This window comes from Asterias rubens, chromosome 17, assembly GCF_902459465.1.
Source record: "Asterias rubens chromosome 17, eAstRub1.3, whole genome shotgun sequence".
Classification (NCBI taxonomy): Eukaryota; Metazoa; Echinodermata; class Asteroidea; order Forcipulatida; family Asteriidae; genus Asterias; species Asterias rubens.
Genome location: NC_047078.1, coordinates 3,577,140 through 3,596,195, shown reverse-complemented (window position 1 = coordinate 3,596,195; position 19,056 = coordinate 3,577,140). Strand labels below are relative to the sequence as shown.

The window sequence follows — 19,056 nt, the reverse complement described above, 5'->3', positions numbered from 1 at the left end:
AGACTCAATAGAATCCACAGGGCTATCTCTCCCAATGATAGATGAGCCCCCCCTCCCCCCTCCCCCCTCCACCCCCCATCCCCCCTCCCCCCTCCCCCCTCTCCCCCCCCCCCCCTCCCCTCCCCCCCATATACACTTAAAAGCCAAGATCGAAGAGAGCGTTTTTAAAAGCTCCCTCAAGTTTCACCAATTTCCGTTGCAACTTCCCAATCCGCCAGTATGGTCTTTATTGGGGGACGGCACGCATTGCCCCTGGGGGTATCCCCGTGAATCGAGAGACAAGAGGTAAAAGCCTGACAGGTCCGGCGAAGAATAAAGAAGAAGAACTGAAGAAAACAAGGATTTACTCTAGGACAATCTATCAAATACAGGAGGAGAAGAGAAAAAAGCGGGAAAATAAATTGACAGGGAACGAAGAAGTACCGTACAGATTTAATAACTAACCTTGACCATTTCTAAAGGGGCCGGTCTCAATATCCTATTGTATGTCTCTTGTGCCGTCTAATTTCTCAGACTTAAAGTGACTGGACACCTTTGGTAATTGTCAAATACCAATATTCTCACTTGGTGTGTCCCAACATATGCATAAAATAACAAACCCGTGACAATTATTTTGGCTCATTTGCATTTCCTGATGCATATAAAAGGCTTTTTGGGGTTGAACAAAGAATTGACTAGAGTGGGATTCGAACCAACGACCTCCGGATTAACGTGCCGGCTGCTCTACCAACTGGGCTATCTAGCCCTTTATTGGCGGTGTCCCTATTTTGTCAATATCTTTGTTCAGTTTCCCTTGTGGTTTATATGCATATAAAAGGCATCAGATGGTGTAGGTTAATATTCGAGTAAGAATAAACCTCTTTCTCAAATAACACGTTTACTACAGAGGGAGCCATTTCTCAAAATATTGTATACAGCTCTCCATTGCTCGTCACCAAGTAAGCTTTTTATGTTCAAAATTATCTTGAATAATTACCAATAGTGTCAAGTGCCTTTAAGTGATTTTTCTTCTACATTGGTTTTCTGTGTTATATGATTCGATTCTTCATAAAGGTTGTCCGTGTAACCGATAAAATGAAAACGGATTCACACGGGGAATATTCGCTTGTGAGCTTGGGGGTAGGAAGGATTTTTTTTATTTGACAAAAGACTACTCTATTCCTACGAAATGAGTAGATTACCCCCCCCCCCTCATCATTTTATCACTTGCATTGGTTCTTTTATCTTGATTATTTTGTTTTGATTTCGAATCTGTTCTGTTTGGGTTGAAGTATGGGATGTGAATTTTGATACGTTTTCATGGCAGGGAACTGTATTCGTGGGGAGGAACATTTTATTTAGAAGCGGATATTTTCAGAGACTACTTGTACATTTTGTTTTATTAAACACACATCCAACCACTTTTCATTAGCGTTCGATTTCGCGCGAACTAGAGTAGCTTGATTGTTAGCTTGGCTGCTCTTTTTCCGAAATTGGCCGAGAAAACCTATAAAAATGTACTTCTCATTTAGTACAACCAGACATTCGAAAAACACTCTCTCCTTTTCTTATGTATGTTTTGTTTTTGTTTTTATTCTTTGTTGTATTATTTTTTTTGGCCTGTTTTTTTTTCTCTTCTAAAAGGTGATCAACAAATAAAATAAATATTTACGTAGGAGCCCACTTTGTGTCGACTTAATATTACATCAGCATTGATACCTGATTCCAATTTATTTCGCATTATTATTATTCTGTCTTAAAGGATTTGGGTACTTTTTTCTAACACAAAACACAATGTCCACAGATTTACATTAAACTTACACAGTTTGAAGATAATGATAATACAAAGCTTGTCTTACAATATTAGTTGCTGATGAGGTGCTGTAGTTTTTGAGAAATATGTAAAACAATGTCATGAAAATACGTTTTTAAAAGCTAAAATTTTCGTCTCATGATCAGTGAGACGAGAATTATTTTCATGACATTGTTTTACTACAGCTCCACAGCAACTAATATTTTAAGGGAAGCTTTCTACTAAAAGATCGTTTTTACAAAAAGTACATAGACCCTTTTATAATAATAATAAGGAAAACAAACTGTCAAGTCCTTTTTTATTTGTATGACGAAGGACTAAAAACATGAGAGTGGCTGGTCAACACAAAAACTTCACCTCTCCCCAGCCCTCCAACCCTTTCACTGCCTTCCTGGATCCGCCCCCCTTTGTCGAGGTTTGTACGGTGTGTGTACACACTAATAGCTTGTGGTGAAATAACTGGTTCGCTGTGAAGCATGTGACGTCTTTGAGCAGTAAACGAATGAACGGATCGACACAACGCAACGGCACCAGTCTACAGATGGCGGCCAATGTAAAATTGTGAAAAGTACATCGTGTCATCTATACCGTTAAATCTCAGTTATTCAGGCGACATTTTCCTACCAGAAGACACTAGATGTGATGGGTTTCCAGGTAGGGTTTATCTTTGCATACCGTTTTTACTGTTTTTATGATGCATGTTCCCATGATGACTCCATGCCAAACTAAATAAATTTATAAAATAGCTAACCACTGGCGAGGGGTCTTTACATTATTGGTGAATATTGTACCTGTTTGATAAAAGTCCCCACATTGCCCAAGCCCCCCTCCACCAGCCCCCCAAAAAAAATAAAATCAATAAATAATATGATTTAAAGGGTATTTGTGTACTGTAAGATTATGATAGTAAAAAGCCTCCCTTGAAATTTTACTTACTGAGGTGCTGTAGTTTTTGAGAAATGAGTAAAAGTAATAATTTCCATCTCAGTTTTAGCATGTAAAAACGTATTAACCAGTTATGCTATGGTTTTGGTATAATATCATAACTGGTTAAGGAGATTTTACATGCTAAAATAATTTTGGTCTCATGAGACCAAAACTATTTTGTGACTTGTTTTACTAATTTCTCAAAAACTGCACAACCTTAGTTAGTAATAATTATTTGAAGGGAAGCTTTCCACTATCATTATCTTCAAGCCCTGTAAGTTTAATGTAAATCTGTAGACATTTTGAAAAAGTACCCGAATCCTTTAATTAGGATCATACCTCACACACTTACCAAATTTTAAAGACACTGGTCACCTTCGGTAATTGTCATAGGCCAGTCTTCTCACTTGTTGTATCTCCACATTGTGCACAAAATAACGACCTGTTGAAATTTGAGCTCAATCGGTTGTCGAAGTTGCGAGATAATAATGAAAGAAAAAAACCTTGTCACACGAAGTTGTGTGCCTTCAGATGCTTGATTGCGAGACCTCAACATCTAATTATGAGGTCTCAAAATCAAATTCATAAAAATTACTTCTTTCTCGAAAACTACATTACTTCAGAGGCAGCCGATTCTCACAATGTTTTATATTATCAACAGCTCTCAATTACCCGTCCAAATAAGGTTTTATGCTCATAACTGCTTAATTGCTTAACTGCTTAACTGCCGTTAAGAAGACAACAATAAAAAGAGCCGGGGTAAGGCACCAAAATGTTTACCTACACCAGGAAAAGCCTAAATTTGTACATCTCGGCTTATATGTTTTTCATCATACTGTTGTTGTTTTTGCTCCAGCTTTCTTACTCTGCAGTAACTGTCGCAACAATGAGAGCAAAACTTCTCAATAAACCTGAATCCTCACCAACGTCATGTAAGGTATTGTTTTTATTATTTTTATGCACTGTTATGATTGATTGATATGACATCATTTGGGTAATTATATATTTCTGGAACCAGGGATGCGTTATAAATTATCACTCAACTCTGCTGGGTCGCAAGCCTGAGAACAAAATGTAAACTAGATTGCATGCTATTTGAATCAGAGACACAAAGGTTAACCCCTACTCTTCCACGATAGGCATTCTGTGTTCCTCTACGAGGACTACCAATCCTTAGCGCAGTTGAATAAAATGGATTTTAGCTAAGACTCTGCATGATTTTGACCGCCCCGTGTTATATAAGTGTTCAGGGTTCTTTCACGAGCAATACTGATCCTACAGTTGAGCAAAATCGAATTCTAGCTCCGATTCTGCCTCAGCTTGACCCGTTTGTAGGTAATTTTGACTCGGGTTCTGGTCAGACTGACCCAGAAAAGATCAGACCCACTATGATCTGAAACCGGATCAACTCATACCCGGAGTTCTAGAGTGTACTGGCAAAGTTACTAGTTAGTCCACACCATGCTATGTTTCAAATACAAACATTGTAATACTATGGACTAATAGAATTATCTGTTGCAAACTGCCTACCAGCCAAAGGGACTTATGGTGTAATCATAATAATAGTTAATGGCCCGACGTTTCAACCCAGTCAGATCGTCTTTCTCGAAAGCTTAATGACATCACAACAGACATAAGCAGTTACATGCCTAGTTATATATGATCAGAATAAAATGTACATGCACATGCACACAAAAGAAATCTGAACTTAACAGGGTCACCTTCCTCCCGCCGGCCCGCTTAATTTACATCTACGTCATAGCTTAATAATAATGTTCATAATCCCCCATTCAATGGCTGTTCCCACCGTTCCAAAGTCTTCATCTTGCTAATCCCCTTATTGTAAACAATAGAAAGCCACGTCAAGATAATACCCCCATGAGAAAAGCGGTTACTAAATGATTTCACTGGGATTCCACTCCCAGTTTGACATCTTTTTTTAAAGAATAGATTAATCAAGTCATGGATCGATTGATCCACCTACTGTTAGGGATTAACAACTCTCCCTCATCCGACAATGTATACAGAGAGGGTACAATAGTTTGCCCCTTTCCAATCCGGTTGTTTTATCCTAATCCGTGGATCGCAAGTTGTGAGGTTAAATTGGCTACTTTTGTTCCCCTACTATTGATTCATGGAGACCCTTGAGAGCTCGGTGATGTGAGGGACTGTGAAGCCCTCAGTCGATGTTCTTCAACCCCGCTCTCGTGTACCGTACAAAGGAGTTGGTTTTCCACGGTGTGGCTAGACAACGACACAGTGTTGGGTTTTGTCTGATTATTATATCTATGGTTTTGTGATGAATGATAATAATAATAAACTATGATTGTGAAGAAACTTATATCCATGACTGGACCCCAGTGGGCTGTCGATTTAAAGCAACACAAACAAAAAGAGGAGGAAATAATAAAATAGCGTAACAAGATGAGACAGGCCTACAGTTTGTTCGTTTTGGGGTTTCTTTCTTCTTTTTTGGAAGAAACATACCATCAAATTAGTAAGTGAATTTCAGCGAAGAGCACAGTAGATCTGTTGATTTTAGAAAATATTTTGTAGCAACTACCCTTTTGACATAATTGAAGTTTAGAAAGAGATGTAACTGTTCACACAACAACTTGAATATCATTAATATAAACCACAAGTAAGGCCTGCAGCACCTTAAATACTTTGAAATCATACTACTTGGTTTTACAAGTTACACCTACGCGTGAAAGCACTTTGTACTCGGTACTTTCCTGAGTTTTGTGGAAACAAAATCACAGGTGTATTACTAAGGTGGGATTCGAACATTAAACATTAAAAACAAAAACGAAAACAATAAATGAACTGGTGATATTGCGCCCATCACACTCTGATGCTTGTCATCCCACACTCCATCAATCAACCAATTTGTCAACTTCAATTGTCCCGATGTGATACTTCTTAACAAGTGCATTCCAACCTTTTATTTTCCCACGCTGATCCGAAAGTCCATCATTGATCCAGTCCAGTCAAAAACACAAAAAAATCCTAATAAATGAACCCATCCCTTCCTCTTCTTTTAGCGGGCGACAGTCCTGACCAAAACTATTGTTCTCTGACACGCGTGGGTAAATCCGAGGCACAAGCGTAACCCTTGCCACGCTTTACGATCACGATCCATCCCAAACCCGTTTCTCGCTTGACGGCTTTAGAAGATTACGTTCGCAACAAAACAAAATTGCATAGTTTTAACTGTAGCGATTTTTTTTCTTGTGGGAGCTTTTTGTTTTTCTCTCAGCGACTATGTCTTTCTTTATGTGGTGATTATTGTCCGGTGTAGTCACCTCACAACGGGGTATCTTGCCGTTTTTTTAGAAGTCTTTGTTAGAAGTTCAATTGTACGGGAAGAGTCATTGGGATGTTGGTGCCGCTCCCATCAACGGGTATTGTGGAGCCGTTTGATGGCCAGCTCAGAGGTGGCCGTTTTGGGTGAATTCCGGGGTCGCTGTGACTTCGAAATTGATTATCTTTAACCTTCCAGAAAAACTATTCAAGCATACATGCAAGATATTACTTTTTCTTCTGCAAGGGTAAACGAGAAACTTTTAATGAACAGAATATGCCCCCTCATAACTCTAACCAAACCCAGCACTGTGTGCCCAACTGCTAAGTTGTAATTGTTGCATTGATCTAAATAATTTGTTTTTGTAAGCTATGTTTGTTGTTTTTGCCAACACTGTTTTATTCCTACGTCTAAGGTTTGTATACGTTTGCAAATGACTCTGAAAATGAATGGCAATAAAACAAAATTATAATTATGGTACGAAATATACAGCAGCTTTGGATGGTAGGCCTAATGGATTTTAAGAAACATTTTACTTAAAAGTCTTTGGCCCTATGTTTGTGCCAGAAAAAAAAGGTGTAGCAAAACGATACGGACAAAACAAACTAAGTAAACATATGTACGAACAGTTCGACATGACAGCATTGTTCTATGATAGATATTAAAAAAAAAAAAAAAAAAAAAAAATATTTGAAGGGAATTCAATTGAATCGGTTCAATTAATAGATCCCCCCCTTTTTCTCAAAACAAACCTTGCACAACCATGCTAATTGTTATTATGCGATCAAGTAACCGTTATTGACAACCTTTGGCATGGAGGAATCCATATCAAATTAAAACCATTGATTTATAATGCAATTAATGGAAAACTCAATTAGCATGTATACTATCGTGGCATTGTCTGTACAGGATACAACCACCTGTATGAACCTCATTATTTATAATCAACACACGTCACTAATGGGATGCCGATTTTTAACGAGGTAATTGCCTATCATTTCTCAAACCCGGCAGGACTCAGTCAATAGGTTGCCGTCAATCGGCTCGAGATGCCCGGTGATGAAGTTCCTGGAACACGGCCAAAGTAGGGGGTAAAATTAGTCTATCCCGTTCCATGGTATCCAACAATGTGATGTAGTTTTTAGAGGTACAAAAACGTCCCTACTCTTTTAATGTACTTTTTGTTAGCTTGCATCATCGTGCATGCCAGCCTACAATGCCGTCTGAGTGAATTAATGTTACTAATTATTATTGTCAATTTTGTGTGTCCTTTGTGTCATTTACTGTTCTGGCGTATTAAACCAAACTATTTGTTTCCATGCGTATAATATTATCGTTGCAGTGAACCACGGAGCACTTACTGAACTGAAACGAAAAACCCAAACTTTGCAACACAATAGTTTTTTTTTTTTTTAAGCACGTAGGCCTATCCGCCTTAAAGTTTCCTAGCAAGCATGCACATTGAAAATCAAACGCGTGAACGAGGTTGGAGTCATTTAGGTAGTTGTTTTTGTTTCCGCTAATCTGATTGATATGCAAAGTTATACAGGCAGATGCAATGAAAGTCTCATATACGGGAGTTTCAGCTGAATTCAGTGTCTTTGCGGGAAAAGAAAAAGACAGCAAAAAAAACTAGTATTTTCTCAAGAAAAAATTCAACCACGTTTTAGTGAGGTGACAATGGGATACCAACCCCATCTCTGACAGTCACACTCGCGAACGAAAATTTAATTGTTCGTCAACTCTCCAGAAATCCGAGAAACTGTTCAAGCATGATTCGTTTCTCAGCCTCAATTTGTTTGGGTGAAATAAACATTATCCATACCACTTACCAGGCTGTTCTTTTCAGAACTGAGAAGTTTCCCGAACATCCGATAAACCTTCTCCGCGGTAGTAGATTAAAGTAAGACAGTTTCTTTTATTTTATTTATTTATTTTATTTTACTTTAATTCTTCGGACAAAACAATTAAACAAGCACAGGCCGTTCAGGGAAGGGCAAAAGTATAACAAAAAATGTATAAACAAAAAAAATATATCAAAAAAGATGTGCCCTCCCAGACCTAGATCATAAAAAGTTACCATTATATACTTTGATTAAACACTCTAAAATTGCAGTACAAATTTAAACAAAAGATGGCAAGTAAAAGCAATTACACGAACGATATAAGGGGCCTACACGAGAACTACCGTTCTCTAAGAACAATCTTTACCTGGCAAGTAGATACACACATGGTGTTACCGCAAACCAAACAATTATATTATCAAAACCAAGATATACATCGAAAGGAATCCTTTCGCAACACAGGTTTTACTCTTAACATCATCATTGACTCTCACTGGGTAAGTTTTTAAGGGTAATTAATTGTTGATGTATTATTACCTATCCAAACAGTTACCCTACCTATGACCCTATCTGACAGTACACTCTTGTCAGTACCGAAGTTGCATTCTGCTTCTGTGGTTTGTGTGTTTATTTACGTACATGCCCTGCACCGTTGGAACTGTCTCCCTCATTCTCATCAAACCCGATCCGTGGAGTCCCTTGAAGTTTTCAAGAAACATCGAAAAACGTTCTTGTTCAATGGGATGGTTGATTGCCATGGACCATTTGTCTTTCATATTGTTAGCCTTTATTCATTTGCTTTGTGTACTGTTTTCTTGTGAAGGGATGTGGTATGCAGTGTAATAATGGCAATTTTTATTAAAAATTGGTAAGCAACCGCCCATAATTATTTATTGTCAAAAAGCATTATCCGCATTTTAATTGTGTGGCGAAGCATAGATGAAATAACAAAGGGTGCAAGTTGAGGCTCCATCGGTCAACTTGAAGTCAATAGAGAACTGTGTGTGAACCATACCCCCCCCCCCCCCCACACCCACACATCATCATTGTTATCGAACATTGCATCTTGTAATCAAGTTCATAGTGAATACTGTTTTACTCATTTCTTTGTTAAAGCCATTTGGACACTTTCAGTAAACAGTATTGTCCAAAGGCCCACACTTCGTGTACCACAACTTATTATATAAAAATAACAAACCTGTGAAAACTTAGGCTCAATCGGTCATCGGAGTCGGGAGAAAATAACGGGAAAACCCACCCTTGTTTCCGCACGTTTTGCCGTGTCATGACATGTTTTTAAAATAAATCCATTATTCTCTATATCGAGAATTGATAATATTGTTTTAATGTTTTCTCAAAAAGTAAAGCGTTTCATGGAATAATCATTCAAGAGAAGTCTTTCACCATTACCTTCTGTAAACCCTGTAAGTTATTTGTAAATCTGTGAACTTGTAATTTTTGTTCTGTTCAGAAAGTGTCCAATGGCTTTAAAAGGCAATAGCATTTCAGGCCAATTTCTAAGGAAGTTTTCCACCATTGACAGTTGCACTTAACTGTGTAAGTTATGTGTAAACATTTTATACATAATGTTATGCGCGTCGTACAAAGTATGGGTCACCATTGTACTCCTATATACTTTGAAATTCTTGAACATTCCGACGACGAAATAAACAAGTAACTTTGTAACTAAGACTTGAATGTTTGCATTGTGGAAATACAATAAACGTAGGAAATTTGCTGTGACACTATGTAGGTTGGTGGTGGTTCCGAGAAGAGCCGAATGCACTCAATGTTGCAGACAGAAGACTTCGTAATTATTTTGTAATACGAGACTTTTGAACGCTAGGTGGCAGCAGACTTACCAGGTAAACTCCCATTGTGTACGTAATTCTCAGCATGCACACATTACCGAGAACAATGGATTTTACCTGGTCAGTCTGCTGCCACCTATCGTCCCAGAAAGTCTCATATTGAATGATAGTTTAGTGCAAGCACCGTTGTGTGTACCTAGTTTCTCCATACACCAACCCAATTAAAAATACAACTGACAGGGGAAAAGTAAAACCAGATACGTTTATGGCTGCCTGGTCCCGAGAGTTTTGAATGAAAACCTCAAAATATAATTTCGATTGCAATTTATATTAGAACTGCAAATGTCTATGGCATTGACAAGTACTCACAACTTTGTTTATTCAGAGCGAGGGCGCTATTTATTGTTACTGGAATACTGTTCTCAGTGCGGCACACAAAAACAAAATAAGCTCCTCTCTTTTATCGGCAAATTTTATTATGCGAAATATTCAACAATACTTTTTAACACTTGTTTTTAAAACTTTTTTACATCGTCATGAAATCAAAACAAAAAAACAATGCTGACATTAAAACGTGTTTTGTTTTTTCTTTTAAAATTGTAATAGCTTGGTCGTTAAATTTTGAACTATGTTAAGGTCGAAACGTCAGGTCATTGAGTGCATTATTATTATATTTTGTTCATGTCAATGTTTGTATTGCACAATTTGTTGCCTGTCGTTTCTACCCTAGCAGAGTCTGTCTCGGAGGCTAAAAATGACAACACAATCCACAACACCTATAAACAAGTATACACACAAAGCAGTCTAGAAAGCCAACAAAAGCAACATGGATACGAGATGACAACAAATGAACAAAACATGAGATGAATAATGATGGGGATAGACGGCAAGAAAAGTGTGATATTTAGGTATAAGGGGCTGGTTTGACCATCGCAGAGGCGGGACACACAAGACGAAGTCAGTGGTGGGAAGAGGGGGAAAAAGGGTAATTAATTATAGTAAATGAGGCAGGCTAAAAAAGGGGGTATTTATGTTAAATAAAAACTTACAAGTTTACAAGGGAAAGACAGCATTTCATTTCAATCTTGGATGTTCAAACCGTGTTGTTTATTTATTTTGTATTTTTTTCTGCAATTTTACGTCACAAACAAAGAGATTAATAAAGACAACTTTGTCTTGATACGTTGGATTTTACTTAAAGGCAGTGGACACTATTGGTAAATATTCAATTAATTATTGGCATAAAACCTTTTGGGTAATGAGTAATGGGGAGAGGTTGATAATATAAAACATTGTGAGAAACGGCTCCCTCTGAAGTGACGAAGTTTTCGAGAAAGAAGTAATTGTTCACGAATTTTTATTCAGAACTAGATGAGGTCTCGAAATCAACTTGCATCTGACGCACACAACTTCATGTGACAAGTGTGTTTTTTCTTTCATTATTATCTCGCAACTTGGACGACCAGTTGAGCTCTTAATTTTCACAGGTTTGTTATGTTATGCATATGTTGAGATACACCAAGTGAGAAGACTGGTCATTTACTATTACCAATAGTGTCCAGTGTCCTTAAGAATAGCAGAGTCTTCCCATTTTTAGACAGGGTGTACTTTGCAGTTAATACCGTTTGCAGTAGTTTTTTTTAGAAAGGGTTAGGCCGTGTCCGAAACGACGACTTCGGCTACAGCTACGTCTAGATCAGCGCGTCTACCAGTGTTGAAGAATAGGCAGACGCGCGCGATCTAGCCGTAGCTGTAGCCGAAGTCGCCGTTTCGGACACGGCCTTAGTTTCTTCACCCACACATTTTTGAATCTGAAAAGGGCTTCAGGAATGGCGCTTTTCTCTCATGTATCTGAAAGCATACTCTCTAAATGCATTAGGGTGAAAAAGCACTCTTTGAAGAGCCATATGAGGGACAACTCTTTTTCGAGTGGTCTTCCACTCTTTTAGATTGAAGTTTGCATCTTTTTTGTGTGATTTTTCACTCTGTCCTGGTCTGGAGTGAAACCCCTCTAAAAGAGTGAAATTATCACCACTCTTTTTAAAGAGCCATATGAGGTACAACTCGAAATGTAAAGAGTGGTGTTTTTTCACTCTTTTAAATTTAGAGAGTACTGTACTTTGTGCAACAACGTTTGTTCTTTTCTTTTGTTATTTTCTTTGCAATATCGGTGACCTTCAGCCAAACTTTAAAGGATTCGTTTTTTTTTTCAAAATGTCCACAGATTTACATTAAACTTACAGGGTTTGAAGATAATGATAGTGGAAGGCTTCCCTCTAAATATTACTAGCTGAGGTTGTGTAGTTTTTGAGAAATTAGTAAAACAAGTCACAAAATAATTTTCGTCTCAAAAAGATGAACATTATTTTATCATGTAAAATCCCATTAACAAGTTATGATTATACCAAAACCATAGCATAACTGGTTGATACGTTTTTACATGCTAAAACTGAGACGAAAATTATTTGTTTTTACTCATTTTCTCAAAAACTACAGCACCTCAGTAAGTAAAATTTCAAGGAAAGCTTTCTACTATCATAATCTTCAAACTGTGTAAGTTTAATGTAAATCTGTGGACATTGTGTTTTTTTGTTAGGAAAAAGTACATTATGTTTGTTATTAGGATACCGGTCTTTGACATGACCAAAGTTATACCCTGCCCTAAAAAGTAGCGTAACCATTCTCCGAAAAGGGAAAGGGGCATAATCACACACAATGAAAATGACGAACCAATGTGATTATCTTTATACTTTCAGTAAGTTATAAACTGAATTGATTAGATAATCGCCGTCCCATTTGGGCAACGGTAGTTTTATCCTGTATTGTTGGGGTAAGACGAGATGTCCACCAGAGGGCGCTGTTGAACAGCACCGTGAGCTCAACAACTAAGTGCCGCGGACCTTGTTTTTAAAATTATTTCCTCTGACCACCCAGCACTACTTTAAAACCACGCAATAATGAGATTATGGTTATTGTTGTTTTAGATTTAAAAAATAAAACGATTTCTTATAGGTAGTCTGTCAGCACAACATGATTACCATTCTACTAGAATCTGGTTTACATGTGACTATTTTTGCCATGTAAGTTGCAGGTGTGAAATAAGTACCGACGTGTCGACAAGTTTGCTCTGTTATCTTCATTATTAACATGAGTTTTTTGTACAGCGACCTATAGCCATCTTCCGTATTGCAGATAATTCTACACACGACCTATATGCAACTACTGTCTAAAAAAAAGGTCATTGATTGAAGCGTATAAACTATGGCCTTCTAAATTGAACTGATCAATAATTGTCATTAAACCACATAGTTATTTTAATTGTCCCAATCAATCCAATACAATAATCATAAATAGTTCCGTGCAGTGCAATGATAGATTAAAAATGATTGGGCTTCACAGGTCAAAGAACGAACAGCCCTCTATGATCTTGAAATTGGCGACGTCAGCCTGCAGGCGGGATGCGTTGTTAAGCTGGCAGATCTTACCCTTCTGCCAGATATTGAAGGAGTGGCATCGAGGCTCCGCCCAGCACGCCTGACCACACCCAATGACTCCAGTGGCTCTCAGGTTCTTGATGTCATGGTTGAGCAGACACTGAGGTGTGAAGCGACCGTAATCCTCAGCCGTCAGGCAGTACTCGGGTTCAGGAACGCTCATTTCACAAGCGGCAAATTCGTCCAAAGTGCAAATAGTGTCTCCCCATTTACCACCAAATTTATATGCCATTTTTATGCACTCTTCATTGTCCCGGTCGGGCTGATCCTGGTACCAGTTCTTGAATTGAAGATTGTTGTTGTTGTTATCCGAGCACACTGTATCGGCCTTGTAAACCTCTCTACAGCCGATCCAAAGTCCAAAGTTGTTACCTTTGTTGGCGCCAAATTCATGCCAAATAAAATCGTGTTCCGACTGCGAGTTTGGGACGATCATGCTGCTCCCCTTTCGGTCACAAAACATCTTAGCCTCGAACCAAGTCATCTTCTGAGGCAGTAAGATGTAGCAGGAGTTTTGCCAAGTCAACCAGCCGGGTGGACACACAGCTTGAATACCACTGAAGAATATGTTAAAATAAAGGGAGATAATGCATGCCCAAGCTACAAAACTTGACATAATTACTTTCTGAACTGATAAATCTCTCGATTTCCGAAAATCTAGTCTCTGCGGTAGTACGGAATTGTCTCTCGAATTCACAAATCTATACTCCGCAGTAGTAGAATATAAAGCAAAGTTCTCGAAAGAAAAACTACCAGGCAAGTAGATACACAAAGCGTTACCGCAAACCAAATATCTTGCTGTCTGTCGTCAAATTCAAAGAACCTCCTATTACAAGTTGAAGTCGAACTCTTCAAGATTTTGTGACTGTTCTTAGGTGGTTTTAAAACAGATTTACAACTCAGCTCTCTTTCTATATAGTGAAAACCAAGGTTTTGTTGACAAACCGTTACCTAGAGACGAGGCCGAATTCGTGCCTACCATATCACCTTATCCAGTTAGTTGTATACGACTTGACTATTAACTTTTCGGCTAATTATCGAAGCTCCTTGCCAACTACTGACCTGGTGTGTGTAGGGCATCCTTGACCGTGAAAACACAGGTTTTGTTTACGAACCGTTACCCACAGAGACGGGGCTGAATACGTGCGATCAGCTCATCTCACCCAGTAGTTGTACAAACGTCTTGCCAATTGAAACGTGTTGACGCTCACGCCTTCCAAGTTTTTACAGTAAATTGATAAATGCAGTTTCAAACTCTATTTTGTTTTTAGTTGGCCCCCTATTGCAAACGAATTCTCAAATTAAACACGTACCACAAATAATGAGGATAATTAAAGTTCAGTCGTCAGAAATTACGTTTGATTGTCTCCTGTCTTCTTTTAGAGTATTGATTCGTTTAGCATTTAACATTAGCTGCTAAGGGAAGATTGTATAGCGCAGCTTCAAAGGACGTGCTCGTTGCTTGTCTTTTGTATACGGTCGTGAATGAAGCAGTCATTGTCTACAGAGGGCGCTATTTTACATCCCCGTTGTCACCAATGTCGTCTTTTAATAGCTGGGTGTAGAGTAAGCAGAGAATTGTTTTAGCTGTCCTCGTATTGTCTCTCAGTGAAACGTCAGTGAAAACCATGGGAGTTAGATGTACAACTGTGCATTAATTGCTAACTAAATTTTTAATACATTTATGAATTTATATTACACAGTATACAAGATAATTGCAAATACTCAAAATAATTATTAGCATAAAACCTTACTTGGTAACGAACAATGGGGAGAGGTTGATGGTATAAAACATTGTGTGAAATGGCTCCCTCTGAAGTTAAGTTGTTTTCGAGAAAGAAGTAATTTTCCGCGAATATGATTTCGAGACCTCAAGTTTACAATTTGAGGTCTCGAAATCAAGCATCTGAACGCACCTTCGTGTGACATGTGTGTTTTTTTCTTTCATAGTTATCTCGCAACTCCGACGACCAATCGAGCTCAAATGTTCACAGGTGTGTTATTTTATGTATATGTTGAGATACACCAAGTGGGAAGACTGGTCTTTGACAATTACCAATAGTGTCCATTGTCTCCACACTTATCAGCCGTCGTATAATATTTACGTAGTATCAACCTTTCCTCTATTCGGCAAGCCTTGGATTTATAGAAAAAAACTCTCCCCCATCCATTATTTAATGTCACCGTTTTTTGTTAATTTAGTTCCATTTATAATATTGGATAAAAAGGTTAACTCCATACAATAACCGTCGATTTCCCTTCTTCTATCATAAATAGACAAAACAAAACACAAACACGAACAGATTATAACACCAATTAAAACATTATAATAGCGTGTTATGGCAAGTCTCTAAACATGCACCAGGCTCTTTTATATGGTTATATATTATATATTAATGGTAAAGTAAACGATTGTTGTTCTTTCTTTATCTTCATTAAATATCAGTTATAATGGCTAAAATAAGTATCGGGTTCGTTCTTTAAATCTTTATTGTAACGAAAATAAAGTGGATTAAAAAAAAACTTTTAAAATTCCTTCTCAAAAAAAAGTACATACTTTTTATAATAAAATATTATACATATACATGTATATATATATAAAATAATAAACCACAAGGGAAACTGACTGGGAACATTTTTAAATGATTTTGGATTGAACCAAGAAAAATTGACTAGAGCGGGATTTGAACCAACGACCTCCGGTTTAACGTGCCGGCGCTCTACATGTATATATATATATATATATATTTCAACAAGAATAAACGTTCAAAGACTTGGTGTTAAACATTCTATAGCGATCTTCACTTGTTATGGCAAGTCCAAACCAGACCATTCAATTCAGACCCGAACCCATCGGGCGCTTATCAGTGCAGTCCACCTTGCACACAGTAAAAGGAAAACAAAACCCAGAGATGATCTTCTTATCGGCAAGGTGCAGACAGCCAGCGGAAATATATCGTTTCTCTACCCCGTACAGAACCTCCTTCGTCCCCGTCCCTCTCGTAGCCTAGGGCCGGTGATCATTATCACCCTGTGATGGTTTGTAAACACTGAATTGTCTCGTGTGAATGTCACTCAAAGATCATTGCTGATGCTAACAAGTCATGGAGACCGAAGCAAGGTTTTCTTATTAGTTAATTCACACCACAGGAATCAGCTATAGTTTTTTTTCTTAAAGACAGTGGACACTGTTGGTAATTGTCAAAGACCAGTCTTCCCACTAGTTGTATATATGCATAAAATAACAAACCTGTGAACATTTGAGCTCAATTAGTCGTCGAAGTTGAGAGATAACAATGAAGGAAAAAAACACCCAAGTTCGTGGAAAATTACTTCTTACTCGAAAACTATGTCACTTCAGAGGGAGCCCTTTCTCACAATGTTTTACACCATCAACCTCTCCCCATTACTCGTCATCAAGTAAGGTTTTAGGCTAATAGTTATTTTGAGCAATCACCAATAGTGTCCACTGCCTTTAAATACACTGGACACCTTGGTTTGGTATTAAAACCTCATTTACCAACGCCTAGTGATGGTTTGTGACCTCTGAATTGTCCTGGGTGAATGTCATTCAGAGATCTACACTTCTGTTATAACAAGTCACACGTCGTGCTTTCTTTTTGAAAGGGCACGGGCACCAAGGCACATTTCTTTTTGGTAAAGCGAACCTATAAGTATAATGAGAAAATTGTAAATTTCAACCGGGGAATTTCAAATGGAGGCAATCGCCGTCGTTGCATCCTATAAAGGCAATGGACACTATTGGTAGTTACTCGACATAATTATTAGCATGAAACCTTCCTTGGTAACAAGTAATGGGGAGATAGTGTCAAACATTGTGAGAAACAGCTCCCTCTGAAGTGACGTAGTTTTCGGACAGAAGTAATTTTCTGCGTATTTGTTTTCGAGATCTCAGATTTTAGAATTTGAGGTCTCGAAATCAAGCACCTGAAAGCACACAACTTCGTGTGACAAGGGTGTTTTTTTTTTCTTTCATTATTATCTGGCAACTTCGACGACCAAATTTTCACAGGTTTGTTATTTTATGCATAATTATGTTGAGATACACCAAGTGAGAAGACTGGTCTTTGACAATTACCAATAGTGTCCAGTGTCTTAAAGAAAAGAAGAAAAAAGAAAAAGAAAAAAACGGAATATGGTCTGAATTGAAAACAAAACATGTTCAAGCATGAACTAAACATTATATTCATTGATTTTATAATCAAATTCAGATAATTGGCTCATAAATACTTTACAGAAGATTGTGTTTTACCAACAAAAGTGCGCCATGGAATTTGGTCGCTAGTCGAGAGACGGGTGTGTTGTTGACTTTGAAGGGGGTACCCCTCTATAAATAGGCCTCCTCGGTCCGGTGGTCTACCCCCTGTATCCGCTACGATGGGTGTGTCATCCTCGAACCCACATCTTACACTCTAGTATAGCCTTCTATACACCACTGGCCGGACCTAAAGTATTTGATTCAATTCCACCGAGAGTAAAACGAATCAAAAGACTTTTCCAAATATAACTTCGGAAATACTCACATCGGGTTTATTTATAGATTGTTTTATTCAATCAAAACTTTTAACCAGTTCATTCAAAGTCTATGGCTGGGATGTACATAAGGACTGTGTCTAATTTGCAAATTCATTATCTGTGGTGCATGTTTAGCAATTCATAAAACCAAGCACAATTTCCGATTTCAATGAATAGATTTAGAAATAGTTGAATTTCATTCTTACATTTATTTTTCAGTTTGTGATTGATTTGTTTAACTTCCCCTAGGTTTGTTTCAGTGTGATGGTATAGGGAGGGGTTGCATAGAGTTTTGGAGGAGACATTTTTGTGTGAAATTGTTTTGTGGTTTATCGTTGTTAGTGTTCAGTTTTGGTCAATAATGTCTCTTGCCCAATGTGTCAATTCGGTGTTTCATTATTTCTTTTTTTTTATTGAATATGTAGAGTGAATAATGTAGAGTCCTGTACTATAGGTTTTCTCGGCCAATTTCGGAAAAAGAGCAGCCAATTTAACCTGCAAGCTATTCTATTTCGCGCGAAATCGAATGCTACTGAAAAGAGTCATTCGATTTCGTTTTATGATTAGTCAAATGTAATGTTGCGTCATTCGATTTAAAGGGTCCATGTAACTTTTGTAGGACAAAAAAACACAATGTTCACAGATGTACACTAAACTTACACAGTTTGAAGAGAATGATAGTAGAAAGCTTCCCTGAAAATATAACATGCTGAGGTGCTGTAGTTTTGGGAAAATTAGTAAAACAATGTCATGAAAATAATTTTCGTCTCATGAGACGAAAATTATTTTAATCATTTACAAACGTATTTTCATGATTTTTTTTACTCATTTCTCAAAAACTACAGCACCTCAGATAGTAATATCATTATCTTCAAACCCTGTAAGTTTAATGTAAATCTATGGACATTTTGAAAAAGTACCAGAATCATTTAACAAAATAAACATTCAATTTAACAATTCATCAAAGCAGCACTCAAATTCGCAGTCGATTCTTGAGGCGTGTGTGTCTCGAAAAAGAATGACGATACGCTAAATTGAACAGAGTGCCAAATGAATTTGACTCGACTCAAAACGAAATTGAATGGCCGAATTCTGAATTTGAAACGCAGTAACAACTGGAGAGGCAAAACAGCTTTAATTCGAACGCATGAAAATGAAATTGGCTGCTCATTTGCCGAATTTGACCGAGAAAACCTATATAATATTGTATTATCTCTATTTGTTTTATATCCATACGATATTTGTTGTGGGGTCTTGGAGCGCACATCGCTTTGATGGATTTTTCTTGTTTTCGTTTACTTTTGTCTTATCCTGGACGGCCCCTGCCAATACAACATCAGGTACGAAG

The 19,056-nt window shown here is 37.7% G+C and overlaps 1 protein-coding gene across 1 annotated transcript; it reads right to left on the bottom strand.

Annotated features, from left to right (window-relative positions):
• Window positions 1-13,071: 13,071 nt before the first annotated feature.
• LOC117301715 (P-selectin-like) lies at window positions 13,072-13,656 on the bottom strand. Its single transcript, XM_033785740.1, has one exon. The coding sequence runs from the start codon at window positions 13,654-13,656 to the stop codon at window positions 13,072-13,074; it is 585 nt and encodes a 194-aa protein (XP_033641631.1).
• Between the last annotated feature and the right edge of the window lie 5,400 nt (window positions 13,657-19,056).